Source organism: Mugil cephalus, chromosome 5, assembly GCF_022458985.1.
Source record: "Mugil cephalus isolate CIBA_MC_2020 chromosome 5, CIBA_Mcephalus_1.1, whole genome shotgun sequence".
Lineage (NCBI taxonomy): Eukaryota > Metazoa > Chordata > Actinopteri > Mugiliformes > Mugilidae > Mugil > Mugil cephalus.
The window spans coordinates 18,335,926-18,352,648 of NC_061774.1; the positions used below are offsets into that span (position 1 = coordinate 18,335,926).

At 43.4% G+C, this 16,723-nt stretch overlaps 1 protein-coding gene across 1 annotated transcript; it reads right to left on the reverse strand.

Moving 5' to 3' along the window:
• Positions 1–3,849: 3,849 nt before the first annotated feature.
• Positions 3,850–14,622, reverse strand: lonrf1 (LON peptidase N-terminal domain and ring finger 1). The gene is made up of 12 exons (XM_047585478.1): positions 13,766–14,622; positions 12,299–12,417; positions 11,606–11,728; positions 10,804–10,992; positions 9,338–9,455; positions 9,050–9,125; positions 8,701–8,815; positions 8,094–8,215; positions 7,840–7,998; positions 6,989–7,151; positions 6,729–6,878; positions 3,850–5,907 (listed from the first exon to the last, which is right to left on the reverse strand). Exons 1-12 carry the CDS (start codon positions 14,061–14,063, stop codon positions 5,758–5,760), a joined length of 1,782 nt encoding a protein of 593 aa, XP_047441434.1. The 5' UTR covers positions 14,064–14,622; the 3' UTR covers positions 3,850–5,757.
• Between the last annotated feature and the right edge of the window lie 2,101 nt (positions 14,623–16,723).

Below are 16,723 nucleotides of genomic sequence, written 5' to 3' on the forward strand. Positions count from 1 at the left end.
GGATGTAATTATGAATACTATATCCCGTATCTTCTCATTGATATGGACAGTGAATGCTAGTGACACCCTGGCGTTGCTAAGTTTTGTTTGGTTTGCACATCCATGGCAAAACTTCCTCCCCAGGAACATCTTGTCTGTTCAAACACCCTGAATATAAACTCATAAACTCACCTGGGAGCGTTCAACTGGCCTTGGCCGCTGAAACGCAACTTGAAACTCACTACGGCACTGCCAGAGTAAGAACGAACAATGTGCACACACTATTTCCAAGTGTGTCTGAATGACCTTATGTTATTAGATTTAGTTCTTTGTCCTTTGTGAAAAATGCCTTGCACACAGGCCGCTTCGCACAACTGTGAGGACCATACGCAGGCACAGACAGGTGTGCGTCTCTGCAGGCGGTAACTTTTCGAATCAGTGAGCCAGTTGCATGACATCATGTCTCCTGCAGCGCCCCCCCCCCCCCCCCATCCCCTTCCCCCTCACTTCCTGTTTCTCCTGTCCTTCGTCTGTCAGCAGGTGATCCGGATCTGCTCCATTTGTTTTTCTTATATTTGCTCTAAACGGAATCACTGGAACATACAGAGCACCCATGTCTTTTTTCCCCCCCTCCCCCTCTCTAATCCAATCAATCTGCGTCAGTGTTACCTTGGAGACGTTTTAATGGGGCCGGGAGATAGCCAATCCAATCCATCATTTTCGACATGTTCAACTGTCAGTCAGATGATATGGGAGGTCAAATTGTTCTCTTCCCTAAACAAATCATAATCATTTTTAAGGCTCGAATGATCAAGTGTCTTCTTTGGGAGGGTGAAGAAAGCTATAAGAGGAAGAAATTTTGAGGTTTAATCTTGCGACAGAATGCTCCTCTCTGGGCTATTTTTTTGTTTTTGGTCTATAGTTGCTGTGGATCTCCGCTGTTTCTTAATATCAAAGTATTGCTGGTGTGCCCCGTGGTGCTAGCACAGGGAGGCGGTCAGTGTGTTTACCTTGGCTCTCTGGATCGCTGACACGCGAGAGCCCCTATACTCATGGGTTTATCATCGCGTCGACACTCACACAGCGGGATTACACAAAGACAGAAACATGCGAGGCCCATCAGCTTCAGACCCGCACACAAGAGCCCGTGCACACGAAGACGCACAACCCGAACAAACCCTAATCTCTTGACAGAAAGAGAAATAAAAATTCCAGCTCTTTTCCGCTATCTTCCTTCACCCTGCTCTAATTCACCGCACTTATATCAGCGGGAATTAGCTTGGTGCGTGTCGCCTGTCAAGCCACGCAAGGTAAACAAAAACGCGTTTCACTTCAAAGACAAAGTTTCTCAATTTCCTAATTCATAATCCCGCTCTCGACACCGAGGCCTGCCTGGCTGGGCTTTGTTCCTATGACAACAGAGCCGCATCCATCCTCCGATTGTCTCCGTGGCTCTTTTTTTTTTTTTTTCCATATTGCGAGGAGAGGCAGCCTCGTCTATTTTAGTGGAGGCCCCCAGTGTGTTGTTCCATAATTATGGGGAATAATTATTAAAGATTCTCACACACACATACACGCACTTGATTGTATTAATTCGCTTTTCAGGACTTTGAGGCAATCTCCTGAACTTTGGTTCTCTGTCCTGGGTTGCACCTCTGCCTTTGCCTAACGTCAATTCCAGCTAATTCTCTCCAGACTAACCAAAACATACGCCATGTGGAGGATTTTCTCAGTCTCCCTATCCCTGCGAGGATATTCAGTCCTCTTACCAGCAGAAATACAAGAACACACACACACACACACACACGCGTATATACACAGAGCCACAGCCGGCTCCCCCGGTTTGCGATAACTCCTACAAAACGCCTGTCATCCTTACTCAGTCATACACAAGCAGGGAGTCAGCGCAAGCCGATGGATCAATTTAGTACAGAAAAGCTGTGGCATTCTTCAAACGTAATGGGCTTTGATGTAGACGCTGAGCTGCATTACAGAACCCCAGTGAAGCCAGCGAGACCTCTTTTTATCTGCCTGCTTCCTATGCAGAGGACGTTTGGCAGGAAATACACCACACTTCTTCTGCACCGTGTTTCTTTTTCTTCTCGTTCAAAGAGCAACGTGGTTCAGAAACACCTACCCTCCCGCATCATGTCGTACTCTCGCCTCATTTTATTTCCTTTTTTTTTTTTTTTTGCCACATTTATTTATTTATTCATTAGGCAGAAATACATCTCACTTTTCGACCTATTTTCGGGGCATGAACACGATAAGTTCGATAGTGAATGCACAAAAACGCTCATGAAAATTCACCCTGTTCATGAAAGAGTGAGTCCATTTGTGTTTAGCTCATACTTATGCAGTGACAGACTGCCCCCTGGTGGAAGATTTATTTCATAGCTTTTATTATTTATTCATTTATTTTTTTTTTTACATTTATTTTTTTGATTGTGCTGTAATGGGGATCACACGTGGCATCCTTTCAGATTAAATGGTGGTTAAACGTCAAAAGAGGTGGTTTAAATTTCAAGATGCTGTTTTAAGACCCTGTAGTACAAGGTTATGAGTCATAACCCAAGCCAATTCCTTATGGCTAAGACTAATAAGTTCATCTAAAAATACAATCTAATTGGACATTCACTGGGAATACCCATTCTATTCTAATTTTAGAAGAGCAGATAGAAAGCGTCTGCTTCTTTCACTCAGCTGCAGCTCTTCAGAGTTCTCTTAGTAACTACAACTGTTTCAAAGCCAAAGAGCCTTGTTATCAGTATGTGAGCCATGTTTCCCTCCGACCACCGCTCATATGTACCAGCGGCTTCTATCAATCATGCTGTGAATTTTAATAGAACCCGCTGCTTCCATTTGGTGTGAAATCCCACCTTAATAACCAAAACAAACAGGGAGAATAACATTACAATCAATCAGACACAACAAACGAAGATAATGTTTCATTTTCTTTGAAAATCTTTATTCATAGTAACATTTAAAAAGTCATCCAGGGAGCAAGCAAATGAAAGTTTAAGATAGTCTGACTGCTCTTGGCTTTGAGGTGGAGGAATGAATGCAACTTAATGAGCCTAAAAGCGCTTCAGTTTCAGTGAGGCTTTAAAACGCACTTGCTGCTTTCAGAGAGTTTTTTAAACTTTGTGCAGAGAATTAGAGGCATGTCTTGAGTTCAAACAGACCACAGACCACTGACCATGGGGCCACAGCAGCCAACGCTTCCTGCAAAGATGCAGCACATAGCAGGAACACGTCACTGTGGCGTTCTTCACAGCCTGTTCTGACTAGACAAGTGTTAAAACTCGTTCTCGTGGGGGAATCGCTGCCATGTGCGGGTCGCTCATTGTGCTTCATGTTCTGCAGCGGGAGTCTTTAACTGTGTTAAAGGGCATTTTCCAATAGTCCAATAACACCGAAGCTAAAGTTAATGGACGTGCACTGGGGGAATAAAATGGTGGAAAGCTGCAGTCTGAAATGGAGCTTGACTAAACCGCAGCACCAGCTAATGGCAACGTTAAGTTGGATCAAAATGTATTTAAATGTGTATTTTATTATAGATGAATTTCGCAACAGCGCAGGCATGATGTATCAACCAGGGTCACCTAACATGAGACTGACGGCTGCGATCAGCATACATCACCAGCTTATTCAAAAGAAGGCATCCTCACACAGCTTAAACAGAAATATTCATAACATGCAAAATGCGTGACGGGCTACAGATGAAAACAGCACACGAAACGGTTTCACTATGCAGAATCCCTTCAGCAGACGTGGACTTGTATTGCTACTGTGCTTATGACGCTCGTTTCAAATATTCTATGAGAATCTCAGTCTTTTTTCTTTTTTTTTCATATGATTCAGCTTTACTCGTTTCCAGGAAGTTGATTTTTATTAATTTTTTCAGTGAAAACAACATTACATGCTTTGGAGACACGCTGTGAAAACTGGCACGTTTTTATTGTCTCGCTTGACTCCACGATCTCGTACACAGATGGCTTTGAAACGTTCATGAGAAATAGCAAAAAGAGAAAAATAGTTTCTTCCCCCCTCAAGCAAAGAGTCCAGAGATGGGTCTGTGAATCGAGCGACGGATGCTGGTGCTGTTGACCTTTTTTGTGTTTTACGATCGTTAACCTGCCTCCACACGGCCATGCTAACAGGGCTATTGCTCTGCAGTGTGTTTTCTGTATTCCGTACTTTTTAAAGTGATTGATTGTTAACTGCCCACTGTAATGAAGACAAACACAGTGACAAATAAGCTGGCTACTCCTACAACATGGAAATATCTATGGCACAGTTTCAGAGTAAAAAATAAAGTAATAAAAAAAAAAAAAAACAACAAACAAACAAAAAACCCCAGTTAACCCCATGGTTGTTAGGAAATTAACTACGCACATCTTTGCAGCATCAACATTCCACGGAATGTAGCACTGTGTCGATACAAATCACATCATGTAAGACTGATCAGGTCTCCTGATGAGTCGGCCCAGGTACTCGAAGGCACCGTGACTGGTGGTGGTGGTGGTGGTGGTGGTGGTGGTGGTGGTGGGAGGGCCAGTCAGACACAAAGATTGAGTAAGGGTCAGAGGTAGGTGTTGTGGCCTACACGTGAGACAAAGTATCAGAGCCAAATTATCTTTGAGGCCGTCCCTGCTCAACAGATGTTACCACGGTGTCTTGGATCTCACAGGAGAGAACATTTTTACTAGCAGTTATCAGTGCTGACGCCACTTCGAAAGAAATTTAAAAAAAGAAAAAAAAAGCTAGTGAAGATGGCGAGGGACAAAAACGACCTATTATTTACGGCGGACACATAAATACGACGCTGTACTTCTAGAATCGAAGTCTAACGCTGTATAACGGACCTGTTGCACCTTCCCATGTACTCGTTTTCTACTGGATGATTACACACAGCATCCAGAGACAGCAGCTTTCATTAATTAAAACAAGATCCTCTGACTGCTGCCGTGTGAGATTATAAATTATTATTGCAATAGTTACTGTGACTAAATTGGGATTTTTTTTTATTATTATTATTCAGTGGTACAAAATGAGCCATAGTCAATGGCTGCCAAGGCCAATAAACGCAGCTATAAGGCAAGCATTACAAATAGTGGCCTGTAGCAAAGGACAGTCACTCAGAACATGACAGCTTAAACCCTTTAAGGTGCATAGTCCTGAATAAATCACTACAAATGATGTACTATTAATCTTTATTCTCATTCCAAACTCGCTAATGCAAAAAAGCCAGATTTGAAAATGCAACACATGACGGCACATATGTTGTGCGCCGTTGCATGTCCTTCATGTTTGCGATGACTGGAGAAAAAAAAGAACAAAAAAAAAAACAATGACACCCAGTGCCTATTTTCAGCAACATTATTTGAAAGTGATTTAGTTTATCCACAATCGCCTTCGATGACCCTTAAATGAGAAGCATCTTTGGTCAACCCTGCAGTTCTTACTCGTACAGCAAGTTCAATGCGTATTCAGAAAACTCCTCTAGTGTAAGAAAAAAAAGAAGAAATGCAAGCAGCAAAAAAAACACACAGCTCTGTACAACTGCACTGGTTTCTGCATTAAAGCCTTCTGCTATCGACCAGATGATCTGGCCTTGAGCTGTGACTTTAAGACGGTGCCGCCGCGATTTTCGGAGCCTTCCCAAAATCTCATTTCAAAATCTAAATGAGTGCATTCACTGGTTTCATTCCCGTTTGTGTGCGTAATGTTTAGCTGGTGGCCAATAGTGGCCACGGTACCGCTGCGTTGTGCTTTCTAGCTCTGAGAGAAGTACTCAAGGACGAGGCGGAGGTGTCCCAGGCGGTCTCTGAGTGTGGTCAGGGAGAGGACAGTGGTCTGATAGGCAGGATCCAGCTGGAGGACAGACAGCAGCCACCAGCACCACGCCGGGCCGTTGGACGAAGCCTGGAGGAAAGGTCAGGACAACACGGTCTTCATAAAAGGAATAATAAATTGTGGTTATCGCAGCTTCAATCTAGCAAAAGCAACCCTTCAGTTCACCAACCCTATGATACTCTACCTCTACAAATGCCTTAGCAGTTACTGTTACTGATCAATGTTCTCATTATGCATTAATATACTCGTCCGACACCAGATCTGAATATATATGCTGTTATGTCGCCAAATAATTTCCAGAAGGTTAAAGCTATGTAATGTAGCTCATACAAATAAGTTAAGTCCAAACCCAGATAAACTCAGTGCACTTTTTTTTTTTTATTGTAAGTTGCACACGAATCATCCATCAGTGATCATCTATGTAGTTGACTGTGTGCACTCGCACATAATTTCATGTTTTAGAAAACTGAACAGTGGTAACAGTAATATGGTAATATTTTTCCATACCCTAGTTTTCATTTTCCATACTTTCACAGACCTGGAAATTTATAAAATCTAATTCCATACTTGCGTAGGAACCCTGGTATTCTAATCAAAGCACTAGACCTGCTTAATAACTGGAAAAAAAAAAAAGTTTCGTAGTGGCACATTGCATGTGATAAATAGCCCTAGGAAACTACAACTACAAAAGCCTATAATAAACTTCTATTACTAATAGAAAACAGAATCATTTGTCCCATTGTTTTGCATAACTGAGGCCCACGAGAAAATGACTCACTGCTTTCTGATGTTTAAAAAAACAACAATGATTTCTGTACCCAGGAGAGGAAACGGTATGTTACAGTGTAAAGGTGTTCAGAGCTACTGTGACAGTATGTTAAAGCACTAACCTGAATGTCTTCCTCCTTATCTGGCATGGGGCCGTACTGTCTGTTGATCTGCTCGCGGATGCGGCTGCCAAGGCGCTGGTACCAGTCCTGAGCCTGCTGGTACACGCTGTCATGGAGACGCTGCAAGAGCTCCAGCTCACTGTCGTCAACCTGAGAGAGAGAAACACATGGAGAACGCACAGACGTGTCAGCAGAAGGTGAGGAGAGGGGTTCGGTGAAGTCATTAGTCCATTTGTAATACTCTCAGCTTTGGTACAGACCTTGAGGTCCTCCAGATACTCTATGTCAGCAGTGTGGTAGCCGTCTCTCTGGCCTCTCTTCAGCACTCTGAATCTGCTGCCACCCACTGTTTCCACATAAGACCGTCCATCAGGCAGCAGCTCCAGACCGAGGATCTCCAGCATACAGCCATAGTCTGCAAACCTGAGGCACGTGAGACAAAACGTTAAAGTTATACATGTTAGAGAACACATCTTCGTATAATAGTTGCAATTCTTGGCAACATAAAAATGGATTAAACTTAGTGTTTGTAGCAAAACTAATAATAAAAATCCTATATTGTTATTATGGTATTTAAAAAGAATTCCAGCCACTAGTCTGCAGCTCCCCCGTACGTTTAAATCCCTGTCTTCCTGTGATTAATCAGAGATGGTGCTCTGCTTTAAAATCCACCAAACCAGCTAATACCTGCATTTCAGACATTTAAAAAACAAACTTCCATATAATTTTAGATTTATCAATATTGCTGCTTGCTTGGAAACATAACACCATGACAACGCCGTGAACCTATCGACGCAGTATTTAGCGGTGGATGAAAATGCGCGGCAGATCTTGTGGCAGACTGGTGGCCACGCTGCCCTTCCCCACCCCCACGGGGGTCACATATGACTGGTTTGAACTCTGCCCACTGTGCTGTCTGTCGGCGCTGCACTGCTGACAATCCCATCAGTCTCCTCCTGGCCTGCCGCGAGCCTCACAGTCAGGGAAATGTCAAACACGGTCTCCCCACGCCCAGACAGTCTGGTCAAAATCCTTACTAAATACCGATTTGTTAACCAGGATTGGATATCGACGCCGCAGACAGAAACCCGCCCCCGTGTGCTGCGCGTACCCTTTGCCGTGCTCATAGCTGCACATGCCGAACTTCTTGGTGCCGGTCTCCATGCAGCGGCGCATCATCAGCCGGTACCGAGGCTCGAAGATGTGCAGTGGGCAGGGCACTCCGGGGTAGGCCACCGTGCAGACGAATATAGGGATGTCGTTAGTGAGACTAGGAGGAGACAAAACAAAAGACATAAGGGGGAGAACTGAAAGAATGAGGTCCAACTGAAGTCGCCACAGTAAATAAGTCAGGTAGGTGCCTACTTGGACAGTTCAGCCATCTCTGCATCATGGACCTGCTTTCTCTCAGCCAACTGAGAGGGGAAAAGTAGAGTCATGATGTCCTGGAGCAGAGCTGTAGGGTTGTATTTCCTGTTCCTGAAGTACTGGAAGGGAGTGAAAAGCAGAGAGCAATAAGCTTCAGTGCAAACATTGCAGTGTTTTTCAGCAACTGTACACTGATGAAAGCTGACATTCAAAACACACTATTTACAGATGTAACCATTAAAACATGTACTTGTGTGCACTAAAGCAATATTTTACACAATACTTCTGTGGATATATACCATACACTGTATAAAGATGGACGGTGGAATTGCTACAAAAGTGAAGCCAAAGCAAGTGGAGCTCCCCCTGGTGACTGGCTGCAGTATAGGTCATAAGCTTTTTATAAACAGAGGTGTTTTTAGAAGAAAAACACACAAAAGCTACAAAACTAAAGCAAAGGATTGGTATGTATGTGTGGGTGTAATTCACTCCGCCCAAAGACCACAATAACAAAGCTCTGATAATTAGGCAGCTCTTAAGTTTAAGATGTTTGTGACATAAAAACAAAGTCTTTTTGTCCCTTTAGCGTTAAAATTATGTTTACCTCTTGTAGTGGCTGTTTGCAGAGGGGACAGCGGAGGTTATGGTCCAGGCTCCTCTCTATGCAGTTTTTGCAGAAGGTGTGACCACAGGGCGTAGTGACTGGCTCGAAAAACAACCTTCAAGGGACAGAGATGGACATAATCGTAAAAAAAAAAAGCTAGCAGAGGATGGACATTCCTGCCATTGGTAATCTAGCTCTTTAGTCTGGCGAGTGTTGGTTTACATACTGCATTTGAGCTAAACATTAACCAGCAGACGAGAATAGAATTAGCCTGGTATATGACTCTGCTGCTGACGAATTACACACTGCAAAGCTTCGTGGATTACCCAGAGCAGACCAGGACACTGACCTAATGCAGAGAGGACACTCAAAGTCTGACACGCTGAGAACTGCCAGGGTTTTCTCTGTGTGGAGATCTCTTTCACCTAGCATAGAAATAGAAAGAACCGTCACTTTGAGGATTTGTGAGGAGTCTGTCGCTCTGCGGAAGAAGAAAAAGTTATGCAACTTCAAACCATCTGGTGGATGTTGTGGGAAAGCAGTTTGTCTAAGATGACTAAGATGAGTCATGATGAGGACGACGATGGTGACAGTCAAATCAGAAAGCAAATACGTATGCAGGAGCATCAGCCTATACCTCTGCTATGCCCGTCTTCCTTCCTCGTCATCATCTCCTCGTCCTCTTCAGCAGCGGGGAGGAAGGAAACGGCTTGGCAGAGGCTGAGGCAGCACTCGGTACCCGTGTCATGTTTCACCTTGGCGCCAAAAAAGATTTTTTTAGCAGTTAGAGCTTATATTCAAAACCCTCCATATGTACAACCAATTAAACCACAGGTCTTCAACAGGGGGTCCGCGACCCCTAGAGGGTCTGCGGAGGTACTGCAGTGGGGGTCACTAAATTTTTGGTTGATTAGACATTTTTTTACATATATTTTGTTTTAATTTCCCCCCACAAATTTAAATTTTTTTTTAAATACACATTGACATTAATCTATTCTAGCAAAGGTATAAGGGATAGCAATTAGATGATTATAAGTAGCACAAGTTTAATATAGAACACATATAATTGGTAGGCAGCCCTTCTTAATCTCTCCATCAGTTTGGGGTTCTTGGTATAAAAAACACCCCTAAATTTAACCATTTTCTTAAAAATGGCATTTAAATAAATGTCTGTAAAGTAAATTGCTAAACTGCTAAATGAAGCTAACGCTAATGATACAGTATTCAGAGCTGTTTGTCTGCGGAGACGCTCCCGCACAAAATCACAGGCTGTGCAGAGACATACATCATGCAGCTGTCTCTCTGGCAGACACAGAAAATGTCACTAACTGGCGACATTGGCAACATCTACACAGACACTTATTTTCCACTTATCATCAGAATATTACCCAAAACACCTCAAAGTACCACCTCAGATTGAACAGACTGAATCGGGTCTCTGGGATGGACAGAAACATGGAGGAAGCAAAGCAACAAGGTTTAAAGTACGTGTCTGAATCACTGTGGGCAGCTGTGTCTGAAACATCTTCATCATCTTTGTTTATGGAATGAATTCAGTGTCGTCGATATAGCTGGAAAAAACAACATCTTCTGTGCTGCCCTGTTTTCAACAATGTGTTCCAGTTATTTATTATTTATTTATTATAGGCTTTTGTCAGACTTTAAAATCTTTGTGTTTTTAAGATGATACTAAACAAACCTTGAACATGGCCGACAGAACCACTTTGCATCAAAAAAGTTCAATAACGATTGAGGTTTTACAGCATGTAAATGTATTTTCAGATCATTTTATTTAGAATCTATGTAAAGTTAAGTTTGAATTTGTTCTTCTTATTCAACTCAGGGTTGCATCAGCCACTTTATGTATCTTGTATATATATATTGTATATTGGACAAATTTTTGCACATTGTGTTTACATTTTTTGTTTAGTTGCTGCACCATAGGCCTTTGAGGAAGGTAATTTCAACCTGTATTGCATTGCACAAGTCAGAATTGACAATAAAGTTGTCTTGCCTTATTAGTATGTTTTCAGAGCTGTTATCCATGTAAACTCGTTAGCTCTCCCACCACGTAAAGAAGATGAGGTTTTACAAGAAACTGACCTGGTGTCCCTCTCTCCTCCCTTTTCCCTCTCCCTTATCTTCAAGCGGATGTTTCAGGCCCTCAGAATAATTCAGCCCCTGCGAGACGCTGAGGGTGGTAATGGGACAGGGCTCTTTGAGGTAATCGGACACCGCCTGCAAAATGCAGGGCACCTCTTCAGGCACTGCCACTCCCTCTGCCTCCAGGACCTGCCATTTTAACAAAAGCAAATCAATCACAAAAAAATGCAACGTGGCTAAAAATAAATAAATAAATGAAAAGCTGTTATAAAAACAGAAAATACAGACATAACACATGTACATAAACACTGTATACGTGTTACTTAATTTTAGTACCACACTGACTAACAACACATTAAGAAGGTAATAGTAAAGTAAAAAAAAGTTCATAAAAATCAATTCAAAAATCTAAATATAAACTAACATGGAGACAGAACTGTAACTATAGCGATACACTGGAAACAATCTTTAATCAACTTTGACTTCTGAACATATGAAGCATGATGTGACCTAAAATGACAAAACTAATACATATAAATACGTACATGACATGGTTCATGAACTCATCTGAAGGGTCTAAAAACTGATATGTGCAACTCTGCACAAAATGCTGCACTAATCTTTTTTGTTAATGCTGCTTCAGCTCGACAAGACCCAACTGTTTCATGTAGTTGACTGCAGCTCTGCATGTCTCTGTATAAACATATACATTTTATCCAAATACTGCAGCCGCTGTCGTAAATAATAAATCCCGCTACGCTGAATCTCCCTCTCGGACGAGCGGCCGGTAAGATAAACAAACCTTCTTGATCTGGCTCTTCGCAGGAACGAAGTCTCCTTGAAGTTTTAGGCAACGGTGGAACTGGACGAGGGCTTCTTTCTGCTGACCCATTTCCAGCAGTACATTCCCTTTACGAAAGAAGCCCTGCACGGGATGACAGAATAATGCAATCAGCACATAGCTGCCTGGTAAGCAAAGAACTACACAGCATCTCACAGGAGAAAACACAGAAAATGTAAAACACAACTTAATCATAAAAAAAAGAAAGAAAGAAAGAAAAAATGAGTCTGATGCCATATAATATTCTGCTTTTCATAGCTTTGCACTGTGGATCACTATGAAACAGTATAGTTTATTACACATAGTATATTGCTCACATTAGCAGTGAGCCATCTACTGGCTAAGAGTGATTAAATGACATTATGACATAAGACGCTGTTTGCATAACATTATGAATGACATAACATCCATAAAAGCTGAGAAAATTGCTTTAAATGGGTCGGCCTGGAGCGCTAAGGCGGAATATGAAAACAGGCAGCACCTTACGTGTGTTGTTACATGTGTGCAGTTACGCGTACGCTACGAAGCCAACCCATGGAGTGCATGTGAGGTTACAGTCAGACTTGCACCGACAAGAGTAAAACGCTTAAAACGTGGCCCTGTGCGTGCCCTGTGTGCAACGGGTCGGCTGTGTGGCTGTTTTCCGTCTCCCACCTCTGTCCAACTGGGACGAAGGCAGCAGAGGTAGTCAAGGTCCGTCAGGGCATCGGAGAAACGCATCAGGCCCGAGTTAGCGTCGGCTCTGTACACCTTCAGGCTCTGATCATCAGGGACTGGAAATGGTGGAGAGAGGAAGAAAAAAAAAAAGGTTATTGTTTAGACTTTATTTACTCATTTCTAAAAAATGCAACATGTGATAACGTGCATGTAAACGGCCCACTCGTCTAGCTTCTCTATTTGTTAAACTGGGGAAATCCGTGTGTGCAAATGAGCAAATGTTGTGGAGCACCAATCTGATATAACAGGTTTCAATTGCCAGTAACAAAAACAAAACCTGATCCCCTTGAAGTGCTACTTCTGGGTTAAATTTCATATGCTTATAATGACAACAGAGAAACAGTCCTGCGATGTAAACATAGTTAAGTTTCACATTTCTGCTCACGTATTTAAACTGGTATTCTATAACCCGTGCACGTCTGCCAGAGTTCATAAAAACCTACGCACAAGAGCCCATAGGTAACTCAACCACATGCAGATTCACTGTAGCGCAAAGATCTGATGACCCAGAGGACACCGACCAACTAGATAAACTTATCCGGGGCAGGTATTTTCCCTTTTACTTCCTTGTATCCCCATGAGGGAAACAGGGTCAATTGCACACACAATGGCAAAGGTGCAATTTTGTGTCAAATGCTGTTTTGTCTGTTTTGAAAATGTGTGCTGTGCTGTACTGTGGTGGACTTTGTGGATTGGACGTGTGCTTTGGAAAAGAATTTCCCCAGAGGCGACAATAAAGTCTGAGGGGTGCATGACATAAACTGTGACACAACATCCTCTGCTAAATTTCCAACCAGAAAGGTACACAAAGCCTGCTCCAAAACACAGCCAAATATATTTTCCTTGTAGTCAACAGCTGCCACAGCTCCCTGTATCTAATCTGTGTCATTCTGCGCGTGACTGACTTGGACAGATGGGAAAATGTTTAACCAGGCTGACATGTCCTGCACTGCATCTTTCTTAATTTATTAGGTGGTTGCTTTAACTCAATTCCTCCACGCATGCCCGAAGATAACGCATCTTCCTTTATCAATGACGCACACTGAGGTAAGTCTGGAGACCGTCTACTGACACAGTTCCATATTCGGGTCATCAATAGTCTGGGGCAGAGGACGCATTGCTTTCCCCGCTGCATCCAGATCTGGGCTCGGGGCACCAAGTTTCGTGCACCACCTGCAGCTCACATTCCGCCCGTGTCATGGAGAACAGGCAGAACAGGGGATGCGCTGGCAGTCACCATCACTGGGCAACAGCCAGGACTGTGTGCAGTGCGTACAAGTGGGGCTGCGAAGTAGTGTGCCTCTGCGGCGCTGCAAGCAGTGCTGTTTATTTCCCTCTACAAACTGAAACGCACATATCAGACAAACACCTGCACATGCACAGCCTATAAAAAGTGTCCCTTACCTAAGCGCAGCCCCTCGTTCGCGATGCGCAAAGCTTCCGCGAATTCGTTGGCTTTGAGCTTCTCCTGTATGTGGCACTTCATCCGCGTCTCGTCGGGGTGGCACTTTTCCACGATGCAGATGAGCAGGACGTTGTTCTTCATGCTCTTCGCCTCCTTTTGTTTCAACCTCTCTTTGCACGACGGGCATTTGGAGGGGAGGCAGCCCCCCACGCACCTCCGGCAGAACGTGTGGCCGCAGGACATGGTCACCGGCTCGCACATCAGGAAGAGGCAGAGCGGACACTCCAGCAGATCCATTGTGAAAAGGGGGTTATGTCACCAGAGCAATGTCCCAGTGGAAGAACGGTCGCTTTGTACGCCAAAGCAAAACGGGGAGACTCTTCTGCGCGTCGTCCTTTCTCTTCGTCTTGTTATTATTGTCGCAGGCACCATTTAAATTTCATGCTGACGGCCGGTGCTACAGTAAACGTGTCCCACATCTGCTCGAACCGGACCTCTTTCCGTCCAGCTACGCTGTCGCCGACCCGAGTCCACATATGCTCACCTCGCGAATTTCCTTTTCTTATGAAACGCACACACTGACATTATGCGCTACCAGCCCTAACTTAGTCTTTGGCGTGAGGCGAATAACATCTTCCCTTAACGAAAAAACTGGACGAATACTCAGCTTCTGGTCGCGCACTTCGCCTCTTCTCGACGCCCCGAGCTCGGCTAACGCCGCACGGACACGGCCCGTACCGCTGCACGTTGATATTTCTTTCTTTTCTGGTGGTCCGTGCCCGGTTTTAACCCCTGTGCGGACGTATCTCCGGCCAACGAAGCCAGGTTACTGTGTAACACCATTACATTACATAAATAAAGATCACGTGACGCCGAGGCGCGCCACCCGATTGGACGGTGGAGTGGCTTTACGCCCTGTTGTGAAACCAAAAGATGCCGGGTTTCATAACATAATTCCTGCGACTAAAGTTCTTGTTTCTTTCTTCGTTTTTCTTGAAGACCCCGGAGATTAAGGCGGGGGTTCCCTGTAGTGAAATTGTAGTGATGGTCATTCAGAGGGTGCAAAATATGGACGTTACCATGTCACAGTATAGGGAATCCCTACAGACGGTAATGACAACAGCCAGGGGGCGGGGTAGGTAGGTAGGTAGGTAGGGGAGGGGGGTATAGCATAACTCTATTTTAAACTACCAGTCATACGTTTAGATACACCTTCTCATTCAAAGTTTATTTTTATTTTTTATTTTTTACTGCTTTCGACATTGTAGGTATATACTGAACTATATGAAGCAAGAGATATGGAATATATATTTGGTTATGTTGACTGCACTACAAACCTTTGGCCATCTTCATGAAATGGTTTTCCCTTCACACGTGTGCCCTGTCAGGTTTCATTTGTGGAATTCCTGAATGGTTTTGGAACCATCAGCTGTGTTGTGCAGAAGTCGGGTTGGTGCACAGCCGACAGCCCTATTTGACAACTGTTAGAATTCATATTGTGGCAAAAAAACAACCAAGAGAACGACAGTCGATCGTTGCTGTAAGGACTGAATGTCAGTCAGTCCGGAAAATTACACAAACTTTGAATGTGTCCCCCATTGCAGTCGCAAAAACTGCCAAGCGTTACGACAAAAGTGGCTCACATGAGGACCGGCCCAGGAAAGGAAGACCGAGAGTCAGCTCTGCTGCTGAAAGTAAGTTCGTCGGAGTCACCAGCCTCAGAAATCGCACGTTAACGAGCCCAGAGAAATGCCACACAGAAACACGAGGAAATTACATTAGACTTTTTGTCTGCTTTTGTCTGATGAGTCCAAATTTTTGATTTTTTAGTTTCACCCTCTGGGTCTTTATGCGAAACAGAAAAGGTGTGAACAGCTATTCTCTATATGCATGGTTCTCACTGTGAAGCCTGGAGGAGAAGTTGTGGTCGGTGAGGGCGCTTTGCTGGTGACACTGTTGGGTATTTATTTAAAACTGAAAGCACACTGAACCAGCATGGCCCCCACAGCATCCTGCAGTGACATCCCAGCCCACCTGGTTTGTGTTTAGTTGGACTATCATTTATTTTTCAACAGGACAATGACTCAAAACACACCTCCAGGCTGTGTAAGGGCTATTTGACGAGGAAGGAGAGTGTCATTGCTGTACAATCACTGGCCTCCACAGTCACCTGACTTAAACCCAATTGAGATGGTTTGGGATGAGTGTAGAGTGAAGGCAAAAGGGCCAACAAGTGCTCAGCATTTCTGGGAACTCCTTCAAGACTGCTGGAAAACTATTTCAGGTGAATACTTGATGAATCTCATTGAAAGAATGCCAAAGGGTGGCTATTTTGAACCTAAAATATAAAACATGTTTTTGAATTATTTCAAACTTTTTTGTTCACAACATAATTCCAAATGTTTTCATTTGTAGTTTTGATGGCTTTGGTGATAATCTACAATGTAAGTAGTCATGGAAATAAAGAAAAACATTAAATGAGAAGGTGTGTCCAAACTTTTGACTGGTAGCGTATATATATATATCATCGATTCTGATTTAGAAACATCTGATCCTCAGAAAAGTAGTGACATTTTTTAGTAAAAAATAGATTATGTTTCTGTGTATATGGGGTCTAAAATAACGCAGGAGGTTGTCACAAGTCTTTGGTTGACTGTAGTGTAGCCGCCTGCCTCAGAGGGCCACAGCAACGTTTTGAAGATCTCTCTGTGATCTCTCTATTCTGTGAAGAATACACTTTAAATGTAGTCAGTGGCACCACTCCACTTATGGTGAAATATATTGTGAATATTCCTCCCTGAAACTTGAGTTTTTGTCATATTCTTGAATGAAAAACTTGGAAAGTATTTCTCTGCATTACAACTAGACTTGGCCCTCACACTGTCAAATATTTACAGAATTAACATACATGTACCTAAGTGCATGTAATGCTGACAGGAGCATTCCTTGTGTTTCGC

Bases quoted from the DNA above. Each gene is read 5' to 3' on its own strand.
- lonrf1 (XM_047585478.1), bottom strand. From the start codon at position 14,063: ATGGATCTGCTGGAGTGTCCGCTCTGCCTCTTCCTGATGTGCGAGCCG. The intron at 12,418-13,765 runs GTAAGGGACACT...CACCATTTCCAG, and splicing joins GAACGAGGGGCTGCGCTTAG to TCCCTGATGATCAGAGCCTG. The intron at 6,879-6,988 runs GTCTGTACCAAA...TCTCTCTCTCAG, and splicing joins AGTATCTGGAGGACCTCAAG to GTTGACGACAGTGAGCTGGA.